General features: G+C 40.0%; 1 protein-coding gene across 3 annotated transcripts in view; it reads right to left on the bottom strand.

The window, feature by feature from the left end:
• The window catches only part of KIF13B (kinesin family member 13B), a 165,768-nt gene that overhangs the window by 62,786 nt on the left and 88,523 nt on the right, over positions 1-14,459 (bottom strand). For all 3 annotated transcript variants that reach the window (XM_032470947.1, XM_032470946.1, XM_032470945.1), the window contains exons 14-19: positions 12,724-12,854; positions 9,275-9,361; positions 5,488-5,678; positions 4,747-4,957; positions 3,693-3,855; positions 713-859 (exon numbers count right to left, since the gene is read on the bottom strand). In XM_032470947.1, coding sequence (XP_032326838.1) covers positions 713-859; positions 3,693-3,855; positions 4,747-4,957; positions 5,488-5,678; positions 9,275-9,361; positions 12,724-12,854 — 930 coding nt within the window. The remainder of the gene's footprint in view (positions 1-712; positions 860-3,692; positions 3,856-4,746; positions 4,958-5,487; positions 5,679-9,274; positions 9,362-12,723; positions 12,855-14,459) is intronic.

Below are 14,459 nucleotides of genomic sequence, written 5' to 3'. Positions count from 1 at the left end.
ACGTAAAAATATACAGAATTCTTATTTCTCTCTTAAATATGTCCAAGCACATGGCTGACCTAGATGAGAAAACTTACAACTTGAGGACAGAGGACCAGCATTCAGATCTATGGCACCTACTTTAGGATCCAAACTCCTTCAAAATATGTTCCTAATAGTATAAATATTAAGGTACCACTGATGTTCAATTCAAAAAGCAGACGTTGTAGGTTTATTATCTGCAAAACTAAATGTATTGAGAAATAAGAAGAGACATAATAAGGCATGGTCTCTGTCCTAAATAAAACTACAGTTGTGGGGGCAGGGGGCAGGGGGCAGGGTACAGCTCAGTGGTAGAGTGTATGCTTAGCATGCACGAGGTCCTGGGTTCATTCCCCAGTACCTCCATTAAATAAATAAACCTAATTACCTCCCCTTGCACACGTGCGTGCGTGCACACACACACACCACAGTCCAACACGGGAGACAGATTCATGTAACACCAACAGAACCCAGAATGAATGTAGATTCTACTAGAAACCCAGAGAACACAAAAGAAGATGCCTGAAGAACAAGTTATTAAAGCTCCTTATCAGCTAAACAATTTAAAGGACTAAAGTAAATAATTTATAAAACAACATTATTTTGGAAAAGTGAACAGTTCTTTCTTAATATGGGCATTCCTGTGTTATTCCTTCTATGACTGTCAGGGAGTTTTTCTCAAGTAACTTACTGGGGTATCTTCTTCACACTCTTTCCACTCCTGATAAAGGTCTCTCATATCCAACAATCTGTTGTCCAGTTTTTCCAAAGACCAAATCTGCTTTCCTTTCCCTTTTCTTCTCACCTGGATTGCAGGTTCACTAAGGAGAGAGCCTCGCTGCAAAGATAGTAAGAGTGAGAATATGAAACACAAAGACATCTATCTGTCGTGGAAGTCAACCCTGAACATCCTGTACCCTCCAGCCCAACGTTATCAACTAAAACTGAAACTGTATCCTTCTTTAATCTGCTCAGTGCAAAACTTCCAAGAAATCTTACAAGCTTACTACAATGCCATTCTATCCACCTGCAATCAAAATTTATATATAAATCTACATTTAACTTTCAAATCCAAAACAGTAGACCATGTTTAATAGGAAGTCAAAGATGTTTTGTTCGGGCCTTCACGTGACCAAAGAACATCAGTGGTAGGAAAAGAGTTATAAGCCCTGAACGAGAAGGGAAAGCTTGCTGGGACGGGTAGTTAACCTTTCAAAAGTTTGAATTTTTAAATTTTTTTGAATGGGTGGTATCTTAATGTGGTACAAAACACAAAATGATTAAAAGACTAAACTGTGAAAAGTATCCTATTTACCCATTTGGAGGCAACAAATGATACCGACTTCCAAATACACATAATTTGAATTTTTTTTTTTTAAACAGTATAGAACTAGACAGAGATGCTGGTTACACAACACTGTGAATGTATTAAACGCCACTGAATTGTTCACAATAATTAATTTTATGTTACGTGAATTTCACCTCAAAAAAAAAAAAAAAAGTACTCATTGAAGTTTTCCCAGCTTAGAAAAGCAATGGGGTTTTGATGTTAAAAAAAAAATTTTTTTTAACTTTTTTAAATCACAGAGTAGAAAATAAAACTGCCCCTGTTCATCTCCTCCAGAGAGGTACCAATCAGGGATCTAACCAGCTGATTTACTGGCTAAATTTTTCAACTGTTCTGAAATGTCTACTTAGAACTTTTAGAGAAATGTGAAAGTCACTAACACTGCATTAATGTCTTGTGTATAATTGTTTCCAAAGAAACAGAATTTACGTTAGGAAGCAAAGATTTAAGAACCCTGAAATTCAAAAATTACCACCCTCTCATGTACTGTAGAGGCCCTTCTGCCTCATATTCAGCCAGCTGGGGAATGAATACAGGAGTCTCATTAGTGCTCTGCAAGTGGGGCGGAGGGAGAGGTTTCAGGGGAGAACGCGAGAACTGGAACTAAATGGCCACGAGCAAGATGCTGTGGCATCGTGACCTGGCCCTCCTGCAATAACCACAAGGACTGGGAAAAAGGGAAAAAAGAAATGCCTGCCCCTCACCAAAAAGCACCAGAGAGAGGTGAGCACAAGGGCAGGAGTGAGACCAGAACAACGGCATTCACAGTATGAACAAGACACTAAGAGAATTTTAAGTACCTCCCCCCTCAACAAAAAAAAAGATTTTGTTAGATAAAAGAGAACAAGACCCAGCCTGAGTTAAAGGAGATCATCTCCTTAGAAAATACTTCTTGTCTAGGTCCTCTTTCTGGCTGAAATCTTCAAATAACTATCTTTTACATCAGTCATAGTGGAGTGGGTTAGCAGCCACCTGTTAACAACAGCTACTTCCACTCCAGCAACGCGTCATCTCTACCAGGAACAGGAGCAGTCCCATGAACACACTCCCAGGTGGCTCGAAGGAAAGAGATGCCCAAAGTCACTTCCAGGTGTTCACCTGGCTGCCCCCGAGGCAGGGCTGCTCATTCCAACAAGCCCAAGTCAGGATACATGGAACAAGGTGACAGTCATGCTCAATGAGGAAAGTGTTCATGTTTCTGTTTCTTTAACTTAAACACTACGGAATGGAAGAAGACCGGCTCCTGCTCTTCTCAGTCTTCTAGAAGAAGTTGAGCCCTGGACCTTCTGTCTACGACTGGCTTTCTTCTACTGTTGTCTGTCTGCGAGTCCCAGTGCACCCATCAATTCGCCCTCCAAATTCCACCAAGGAAAATAAAGTTCTAAGAGGGCAAAATCTTTCAAGCCACACACAGAATACGTATCTAAAGATAATTCTCCAGAGAGTAATGACTGTGTCGCAATACCTCTATTACGAAAAACATTAAGCATTGTATTTGCCAAATATCTACCCCGTGCAAAAACATCAATTTTGATGCTATGATGCCACAGGAGGAAGAAAGATGTGGTCCTTGCTATCAAATTAACACCCAAGGAGGATTCATTAAAGCTGTGCTGTGTCGGGTACTGTGGGAGAAACGAAGCACAAGGACCCCTGTAAATATTTATCTGAATGCAAGACTCTACCTAATCCATCAAAAATTATGTATTAACATGACCAAGAACTATAAAAGAACTTGAATAAGAAAGGGAAACAATCAAATGGAAAGGATGGGAGATTCTGATGGGATTTCCCCCTACATTTTACTAGGCTTCTTACATTATGCAAAAGAAAAAAGAGAGAGATCTGTGATCATGAAAACCCACGTGAAACAATGTGTGATCAGTTTCGCCATGCCAACTGCTGACAGGTAGAAACTGACACACACGCTGCAAGTAAAATGAACACAACTGGGGCAGAGGGGTCAGGGTGGGGTGTGGCAGAGAATGAAGGGAAGAACCACCTGGGGAAGATTCATCAGGAGAGACTTCTCAGAAATAATCTAAACAAGTTTGAAAATAGGAGTTGAGTAAAATTAATTGGTAGAGCTGGAGGGTGGGGAGTACAGGCAGTGAAAGAGGATATTTCTAGCAGATAAAACACATATACGCACAAAGAGAAATGGAAGTAAATTCTGCTCAACAGAGGACACGTACAAAAGGACCCAGACTGCAGAGGGTGCAGATGGGGACGAGGGCAAACCCACCAGGGGTCAAATAACACTGGTGAAACACGAAGCGGTTTTAGCCAATGATACCATTTTTTTCATCAATGGCAACCTCACCTTCCTGTTGGCATCGAGGCTGGAGGCTGGAATCTGTAGGGTTACTTTATACTCTGTTCTTTTATCCAGCTCTTCTGCGATGTAACTGGCTTCTCTCACCAACAGATTGGCTTTGACGATCTGTTCCCTCAACCTCATCAGGCTATTATTCAGTGTTGCTTCTCTTTAAAAAAAAAAAAAAAAAAAAAGGTGGGGAGAGGCAGATAACCATCGAGCAGCACATCAGAATATTACATAGCGCATAATGTTAATGCAAACTGCGGACCAAGCTTGCCAACTGTCTCTTGCACACAGGGAATACATCACCGACACTGACCCATGCACTCACTTGAACGCGGGCTATGTGACAAGCACTGGCACACGCTTCTGTAAGAAGCTGGCCAGAGACTGGGGCAGAGCTTTGCAAACTTGACTGTGTATATAAATCACCCAGGAGTCTTGATCAACTGGAGATTTTGACTCAGTAGGTCTGCGGTGGGGAGCCTGAAACACTACATTTCTATCAATATGCAGGTGGCAGAAATGTTGTCTGTCTGCCAACCAACTCTGAAGAGCGAGAAGTTAGTTAAATACGACCTGTAATCATGGATGAAACATTTAGTGCAACGCCAATCAGCCCACAGAGAGATCAAACTTGCAATCTGAGTCTCATTGGCACCATGCGTACCTACCTGATAAACCACCTTTTTTTCCTTTTTTAAAAGAGCATCTACCCAAGCTTCAGAACCTAAAGTATAATACAATGATAAAGTATAACTTCTAAGTACAAATATTTATTTACTCAAATCCGAAAGCCATTCAAACTGAAAATGGGGACACACCTAACAGGGACTGTTTAAATAAATCAATATAAATTGACAGTTTCCCCATCTTTTTTTTCTCCAAAAATGGGGGCGGGGGCATAATGCCAAGTGGTTCTTAGCTGTAACACTCTCTTTTAATATAATTCATTTTCACTTTAAGGTCTAGCTTTTTCTATCCTGTATGTTGCCCAGTGGGTTCAGGGTGACGAGCACATGCCACACATGTGACAAGGGCCCTACGCACCACCTACCTCTCTTCGGCCCACTGTCTCAGTCGCTGCTGAGCGCTGGGTGAGTGGAAAGAAAACCTGTCTGCGCTCCGGCAGTTCTGCTTCTCAGGAGACAGCCGCCGCCGCAGCTGCTCCAGCTCGTGCTCATACATGAGCCGCTGGCGCTCCAGCGCGGACCGTTTCTCCTCTTCGTGCTGCTGTTCCAGGCTGTTCAGTATGGACTGCATTGGATCTGAACAAGTTTTTTTAAGGCAAATAATAAACAAAAGGTTAAAACTGCACAACACAGTATACTTCAAACGTTGTTCTATATTGTTACGTTGTTTGTCATCCTAATTAATAAAATAAAGACAGTCAGGAAAAGCTTAGCTTTCCTTACTCCCAATTACTGATCACATTATCTGTTCTGTCGATACATGTCACACTATCTTATGCACAGGAAAAGCAGGTCTACTGTACGCTCTATTCATAACCTAAAATAGAGGGAATGCTCCAGAAATCCACTACGTAAGTCAGTGGCAGTCAAGTTTCAAATCTAGAAATCCTATCAATAAGAACAAAGTCTGCAGTGATTTGTATATCAAGGCAGAAGAAAATTTAATTTATTGCTATAAAATATAGTAAATTAAAACCAAAGACACAAAAGAAGTGAGTACAGAGAACAACAACTTTTTTGCTAACATTTAAAAAAGTCTCAGTTGTCAACAACTCTAACATTCCACCGACTTTAAAAGGTTCTAAAACGCAAATAGGACTGCTCACCATTACTGCCCAGAGCCTTCATGGTTACCTCCATCTGTGCATACTCATAATTGAAGTTGATCTCACTGGATACCTCACTGGAAGAGTCTCCATCTACATCCAGCTGCTCAGAACTGGTATCATTCTTCATGGATGTGTCTTGCTCCTCATCCTCTCGATCTGCTTTCTTTTTCTTTTTAGGCAAATTAAGTCTTGAGGGGAAAGAAGAATATTTCTTAAAGATATGCATTGATTCACTCCATACATTAAGTACTGGCATTTGCTAGATGCCAAGGGGATACCATGTAAGAAGGCAATCACTGTACTTGGAAGTTTCTGCTCTAGAAGAAGAAATAAAACACACACAAGTGCACAAATAATGACCACAGAGGGTGTGACACAAGGCCACGAGACAAGCTGAGGACCACTTCAGACTGGAATAGCAGGGGAAGGGGTGATCGAGTAGGAAGTCACTTGAGCCAAGCCTTAAAGGGTAAGGAGAAAGCAGGGCATTAGGACAGAGGAATGGCACAAGGAATGGAAACTTTCACAGTCTCTGGAGAAATTATAAATAAAACAACACAGAGAGACACAAAATTTGTATAGCAGAATAGCAGAAGTTGTGTGAGATTATGGTGGAAAGATCAACTTAACCTAAACTATGAGGGCTTTTTTTAATTGGAGATTTACAGTGTTTCAGGTGTACAGCAAAGTGATTCAGATATACATACACATATGTATATATAGATATATTCCTTTTCAGATTCTTTTCCATTATAGATTATTACAAGTTACTGAATATAGTTCCCTGTGCTACACAGTAGGACCTTGTTATCTGTTTTATATGTAGTAGTATGTATCTGTTAATCCCAAACTCCTAATTTATCCCTCACCCTGCCTCCCCTTTGGTAACTGTAGGACTGTTTTTTATGTCTGTGAGTCTGTTTCTGTTCTGTACGTAAGTTCATTATTATCCTCTAGATTCCACAAACAAGTGTTACCAGATGATATTTGTCATTCTCTGACTTCACTTGGTATGATAATCTCTAGTTCCATCCATGTTGCTGCAAATGGCAAGATTTCATTCTTTTTTGTGACTGAGTAATATATGCAGAAAGAGCATTTGATTAAATTCAATCTTCACTGATGATAAAAAAAAAAAACTCTCACCAAAGTGGGCAGAAAGGGAACATATCTCTATATAAAAGCTGTTTATGACAAACCTATAGCCAGTGTAATACGCAACGGTGAAAAGCTGAAAGCCTTCCTGCTAAAATCAGAAACGTAACAAGTATGTATGTCCACTCTCACCACTTCTATCTAACACAGTAGTGGAAGTTCCAGCCACAGCAATCAGACAAGAGTAAGAAAGAAAAGGGATCCAAATTGGAAGAGAAGAGGCAAAATTGTCATTATACATGGAAGACATGATACTATATATATAGAAAACCCTAAAGACACCACACAGAAACTATGAGAACTGATAAACGAATTCAGCAAGGTATCAAGATACAAGATTAACAACAGAAATCTGGTGTGTTTCTTCACACTAGTAATGAAATCAGAAAGAGAGAGTTAAAAAAAAGTCTCTTAAAATCATGTCAAAAAATAAAATAGCTAGGAATATACCTAACCAACGAAGTGAAGGATTTACACCCTGAAATCTATAAAACACTGATAAAGGAAACTGAAGATGATCCAAAGAAATGGAAAGGCATCCCATGCTCTTGGACTGGAGGAGTTAATATTGTTAAAATGGCCACAATACCTAAAGCAATCTACAGATTCAATGCAACCCCTATCAAATTATCCATGGCATCTTTCACAGAACTAGAACAAGTAATCCTAAAGTTTATATGGAACCACAAAAGATCCAGAATTGCCAAAGCAACACTAGGGAAAAAAAAAAAAAAAAAGAACAAAGCTAAAGAAATAACCCTTCCAGTCTTCAGACAATACTACAAAGTTACAGTCACAAACAGTGTGATATTGGCACAAAAACAGACAGCTGGACCAATGGAACAGAAGAGAGAGACCAGAAATAAGCCCACCAGCCTGTGGTCAATTGATCTTTGACAAAGTAGAAAAGAATATGCAAAGGAGAAAAGACAACCTCTTTAGCAAGTGGTGCTGGGAAAGCTGGACAGTCACATGAAAATCAATGAAGTCAGAATATTCCCTCATACCATATATTAAATAAACTCAAAATGGCTTAAGACTTAAATAACATTCTTTGACATAAACAGTAGCAGAGTTTTCTTAGGTCATTCTACCAAGGCAATAGAAATAAAAGCAAAAATAAACAAATGGGACCTAATTAAACTTACAAGCTTTTGCACAGCAAAGAAAACCATCAACAAAACGAAAAGACAACCTACAGAATGGGAGAGAATACTTGCAGGTGAAGTGACTGACAAGGGGTTAACTTCCCAAAGGTCCAAATAGCCCATACAACTTAATATTAGAAAAACAAAAAACAAAAAACAAAAAAAACTCAATTTAAAAACAGGCAGAAGACCTAGACACTTCAAAGAAAACATGCACATGGCCAACAGGCACATGAAAAGATGCTCAGCATCTCCAATTACTAGAGAAATGCAAATCAAAACCACAAGTAGGTATCACCTCACATGAGTCAGAATGGTCATCATCAAAAAGTCTACAAATAATAAACGCTGGAGAAGGCGTGGAGAAAAGGGAACCTTCTTACACTGTTGGTAGGAATGTAAACCGGTGCGGCCACTGTGGAAAATAGTATGGAGGTTCCTTAAAAAAACTGAAACTAGAGTTACCATATAATGCAGCAATCCTACTCCTGGGCATATATCCGGAAAAGACGAAAACTAATTCAAATGAAATGAAAAACATTTCCCACACACTTTGTACTCCTCTACTCTTTCTTGTATAATCAAAACAGCAACTGGCCCACGAGCAAAGGATCCAGTCAGTCTGATAACTGAAGCACAGCGGCAGGAAGTGGAATGGAGCAGGATTTTATTCACACTCTATCCAGCCTGCCTGTCCTTGTCAATCCAACACCAATTTTGTATGGGAAACAAGGTGTGCAGTCCCAGGTCAGACACTTTCTTTCTCAGCCTCCCTTGCAGCTGAGAGGCAAATTTTAGCAAATAAGATTTAAGTGGAAGGTTGCCGGGGACTCTGGGAAGACTTCTGCTTCTTCTGATCCAACAGGATAGTCAGGGCTGGTCCTGCCACCCTTCCACCTCATTTTCTTCCTGTGTGCCCAATTGCTGCTTTGATGTCTGGAGCGGCACGGCCAAAGGGAAAAGCCAAGATAATGACAAGACTTCTGCCATGACATTTTTGAGGGGCTTAGCCAATGTCAATAACCGTCTTCTTTCAGAGTCCTTGTTTTGTCAGAGAAATAAACTATCTGTTTAAGCCATCAGAGCCAAGTTTGCTGAAAGCATTCCTAAATGATATATGAACCTTATTATATGGATAAGGAAACTAAAACCACTGCTTACAAAATAATAATAAAAAATAAAAAGATAAGCATGTCAGAAAATAACTAATATATTCATATACCAGATGGCAAAACAATATTCTTCCACTGGGAAACAAAAAAGAAAAAAACCATGTAAGTAAACACAGTAACTTCCCTGAGTGTACTGTTCACATGTCCCTCGGGCTCAAGCCATATAGTGAACAAATACATATATATACATATAGTGAATAAATATATATGCACACAAAACAATGTAGCATTTTTATGGCACTAAGTTTACTTCTGTTTCAGAGTATAACCATCAATAATCTCCTTCTTTAAGAGCCACGAACATCATACCTGAAGAAGTGGTTGTTTCCCCATAATATCCTGTCCCCGTGGTGCAGCTGAATAGGACTGGATACAGAAGAGCCATTTACAAATGTTCTGCAGGGAGAAGAGGGCAAGGATGTGCACAGTGATTCTCATCTTTTCTCCTTTAATTTTCAGTGCAATATAGGAAAAAAAAATCAATTCCCCAAAATAAAACCTGCTGTTGGTGAATTTTATTATTTGTATTTACTTCTTTGCTGATTTACCTAAAATGCCTATGGAACCAAGTATAATAGGTTATTATCCTCTATTTTCCAAAGTTCTAAATTCTCATATAGAGCATGTTAAGGAGTAAATATGGAACCATTACAGCCAATAATAAAAGATGGTAGCAGTGAACAGTGTAACTAAAACAAGTATGTCCAATCTACATGGATAAAAAGAGACGTCAACCAACTAAACTCGGAAGTATCTACAGGTATCAGGATAAGAAATGAGACCTATGTTAAATTATTCTGTAACTTCCTATAGCATAGAAAAATGTCCATATCCTATCAATATATAGAAAATGTATAAGACTGACTTGACTGCATATCTTAGAAATGGGGTTCAACAGAAGAATGATGGGGACAAGGGTATTAAGGGAAAATTTTAGAGGGGCAGGAAATAAATAGAAAATCATGCATACCACAAAGACTGACATTCCTGGAATACCAGTGTCATCATGCCTCTCTCCTACTGAATGACTCATCTGCTTAGATACAGGATAAAGGTCAAGTTCTTTACCTTGACATTTAAGGCCCTACAAAAGGAAACCCTCTTTATCTCCTCCTTTTCCTCTTCTAGTGAATTTGCAACACGAGCAAAAAAAAAAAAAAAAAAAAAAAAAAAAAAACAGGGTGGGGGTGAGGTTACGTTCTGCCCACTAAACATGACTGACTCTTCCTCCAAATCGAGGTTTAGTCCCATCCTACAACCTGGAATAGGGTTCCCGTTCCTCCCCGTCCTCGAGTCTCACACAGTTTGGTTTCTCAAAAGCTTGGTTTGGCTCCTGCTTCCTGTGTCACTCCAGCCTACAGTATCCTATGTTCTTTAAATTCCTAAAGCCCTCCCCTAGCTTTGTGCTGCCAGTTACTTGTGATGTACGTGCACACACACCACACCTTACCTTACTCTCTATCCAGAGTTCACTTACCACGTGGGTTTTGAATACTGAACATAACTGGTCTCTATGCTCCTACAGTCTGATCATTCAAAACACAAGCTCAGAAAACCAGAGTTATGACAAGAGGGGACCTACTAAAATTAGCAGATTTTAGGCTTTAGGACACAAATTCTTTAAATACAATGAGGAGTTTAAGGAATGGCAAGCACATATATAGGCTTATTTTTTTTTAAAGCTACAGCAGTTAATAAATAAAAGCATGACTACAGTACCAATTCTCCAGGTGTGGTCTGTACGGAGTCCCCAAGATCAAAGCTATCCGTATAACAGCACTAAGCCGCCCTTTTCCATGGCCCTGACATTCGTATCGGCAAGGAGGAAGACCGCTGGGTGTGAGCAAACACCTGGGCAGCGGCACCGAACTTTTATTAGTTGTCACTGGATTATTCGCTGCCGTGCATTCACGATTTTAAAATATGTTTCATTTGAGAAGGCCCTTGATGAAGCAGCAAATTATTGTTTTTAGTAAATCCTGACCTTTGAATACACATCTTAAACATTTCAGGTGGCTAAATGAGAAGTACACACAAAGCACTGTGCTGATGCAAACCAAAGCAGAATGACTACACAAAGTGGTTTTCTGGCAGACATTTTCTTCTTCTTTTTTTTTTTTTTTAATACTTTTTGTTTGTTTGAGGGGAAGGTAATTAGGTTTAGTTTTTTTTTTTTTAATTTAACAGAGGTACTGGGGATCAAACCCATGACCTCATGCATGCTAAGCATGTACTCTACCACTGAGCTATACCCTCCCCCCAGACATCTTGAAAATGACAAAGCCAGTCTGTCACTTGGAGAAAAACAACTGACAGTATTTGTTGCCAACTGTAAATTTCAAGCTTTCCAATGACTTTGAGGAAATTGGTGTCAACGTCCTCCAACCAAAGACCACCAGGAACATTCCCGCAATTGAACCAGTTGGGTCGATTACACACAGTGGAAGAGGAGACATCACAGGAGGCATGGGGTGTCTCAGTGAGAGGGGACTGGGGGGACCTGCTGCAGGAATGGGCTTCAGCCGGACAACTTGGGAAAGAGCATAAGGAGGTGGGGGTTGTGTATATATCGGGAGCTATCAGAGAACAGGAGTAATTCTATGGTATTTTGTCAAAAATCTTATCTATAGAGGGGAGATGAGGATAAAGTTGCAGCTGGTGAAACAGTCACTCACACTGGCCGGGAGAAGGTGTTCGGCATGTTGTGTGTGGAGCACTGACCCTGGATTTTGTCTCTGCTGAAACAAAGTTATGTGGCCTGCTTCGTCTCCCAGCCTCAGAGCAGCCCTCCCCGGGGCTGGTGCCAGGGAGATTATCTGGGAGGAGAGAAGCGTGCCTGAGCTGGCAGTGCCAGGCCAGCTCAGGCTCCTTTTGTCCCCTTTTCTCACTTGTATCCTTCACCATGAGCTTGACAGCTTCCAGATACTTAAAGACTTTACAGATGAAGTTAGTGATGATATTAATGATTTTTTTTTATATAATGATTAATCAACATTCAGAAGATCAATGTAAGTCAGTTAACCATCACCTGTGACAGTTACAGACACTTACACAAAAGGGGCGGTGACAGTTTTATAGCTGAAGGAAACAAACTGACAAATACTTAATTTATATAATGTTATGCCTCTTCATTCATTACTTATTGAACACTTATATATTAGTCTGTATTACATGCTAAGGATAGGGACCAAAAAGAAAGGTTTTTATCCTTAAAGAGCTCACAGTCCCATAGGGTAATGAAGGTTAACAGCCCACAAAGACACAATTGTGAAGTGTTAACATAACAGGAAGTATAAGGCGCTCTTGGAATATATACTAGGGGCCCTTAATTTAGACCAAAGTAGATAATGACAGAGCTTAACCTTGAGGTCAAACAGGAGTTAGCTGGCCAAAGGAATGGCAGATGCAGAGGAATAGGAGATAAACAGGAAGGATGTAAGGGATTTTGTATCAAAAATAGTTGAAAGCCATCTAGCTGTATGGTGAGTGGACCAAGAGAAAGATTAGGGTGCAGGCAGGGGTTCCAATCAAGATCTGATGGGGTCTTATTTAAATAAGGCCATGGTAGTGGGTATAGAGAGGAAGGATGGGTTTAAGCGATATTAAAAAATTAAATATTAAGGACTTGGTAACTGAGTATCTTCATTAAGTGGACATAAAAGCACACAAAGATCAAATGTCCTTATACCATCCTAAGCTAATCTACTTTCTTCCTCTTAAAAATTACTGTGACATTAACACTAATTAAAGTACATTACCTGGTATTCTTCTGAGGAGTCAGCATAACCTGGCCTTCTGACGTGATGTCTATGATACAATGTTCGGGAAGAATTCCCATTCCACACAGCTGGATATCTTGGGAATTTGCTGAACCTATCAATGTATGCTCCTACAAAAGAATCAAATTCACTGATTAATACTGTATTCTTACATGTACACAAACTGAAATCGTCTACTTTGAACTCTTGTATGTTCATCTGTTACCTTAGATAAAAGATTTTTAAAGCAAATGGAATGGTAGGGGGAATTTCTGGCTTTCTCTGAAATTCATTCTACAAGTTATATTTCCTCATAAGGAATAATGCACTGAGTTAAGTTATAACTTTTAAGCTTAAAACTATAGTTTTATATTAATGTCTGTGGTACAGCACATGCTTAGCATGCACCAGGTCCTGGGTTCAATCCCCAGTACCTCATTAAAAACTAAATTGAGTAAATAAAAAACAATAAAATTTTTTAAAGGTATCTACAAAGATATAGAGCTATTCAAATGTAAGGCAAATGTCTACTCCTTGCTATCGGCTGAGGCTTCCTGGCCAATCCCATCCTTTCCTAACCTAGAGAACAGGACTTGACTAGGTGTAAACTTCAAGTAATGCTTTAGTGATGGTCAGGAGCAGGCCTAAAGCAGCTATTTCGTGTTTGTCTCCATTCCCTACTTCTTCCCTCTCCGTCTCACAACACCAACTGCAAGGTGGAGATAAGTTCCAAAGGGGAAAAGAAAAAAATGAGTTCGGAGAGAAAAAGAGCCCATGAACACTGAAAAAAGGGAAGAAAAGCTCCCCAAAGCACTTGGCTTAGACTATTACTGTGTATAATCCCCTTCCCCTCCCACGAGAAATTCTCTCAGGGTCCTAACTGTGACTCTGGAATCCTCTGTCCCTGGGGGTGGAGGTGAAGAAAAGCTCTGAACCACCCCCAAGGGGAGCTGGAGTGCAGAACCAGCTCCCACTCCCACGCTCCAAGACAGCAGTCGGGCTCACTCCCATGTCTCCGCCCTTGCTCTGGTCCTCTCTGCCCGAAACACGCTCTCTTCCCTTCATCTAAATATAAAATATCTTCAACACCTACTTCTACTTCCACAGGTTTCATTAGTAGCCTACACTGACTTTTCCCTCCTCTGAACCCTAGTTACATTCAGAGTCAGAATCACCGTTTACTACTGCACGAATGTTGTTTTCTCCCCTTATTTAACGCATGCAACCTAGGCAGGACTCCTGCATCTTCAACAACAGGCACAGTACATGATACACAGTGGATGCTGCTACGTATCTGTTGATAAACTGAATTGAAAATCAAAGATACTAAGTCAAACAGCAAAGGTCTAATCCAAAATCTAGAAGGAAAATTTCATTTTCTCAACAAATACTCTATTGAGCATCTTTTGAGCTGGGCACCGAGACAAAAGATAGACAAGGCCCCATAGAGCTTACGTTATAAATGACAATGTCAGTGTCTCATTTGAGGTTATAATCTATTCTGATTTTATGGGGGAGGGTATAGCTCAAGTGGTAGAGCACGTGCTTAGCATGCATGAGGTCCTGGGTTCAATCCCCAGGACCTCCTCTAACAATAAATAAATAAACCTAATTACCTCTCCCTACAAAAAAAATTTTTTTAATCTATTCTGATTTGGATGATGATTTACTGGAATTTCAAATATTAAGTTCTAAAGGCTCAACTCTGCTAAAGCCCAATTGTTTGATGCTTCAAC

The sequence above is a fragment of the Camelus ferus genome, chromosome 31, assembly GCF_009834535.1.
Source record: "Camelus ferus isolate YT-003-E chromosome 31, BCGSAC_Cfer_1.0, whole genome shotgun sequence".
Taxonomy (NCBI): domain Eukaryota; kingdom Metazoa; phylum Chordata; class Mammalia; order Artiodactyla; family Camelidae; genus Camelus; species Camelus ferus.
This window is presented reverse-complemented; position numbering and strand designations above follow the sequence as displayed.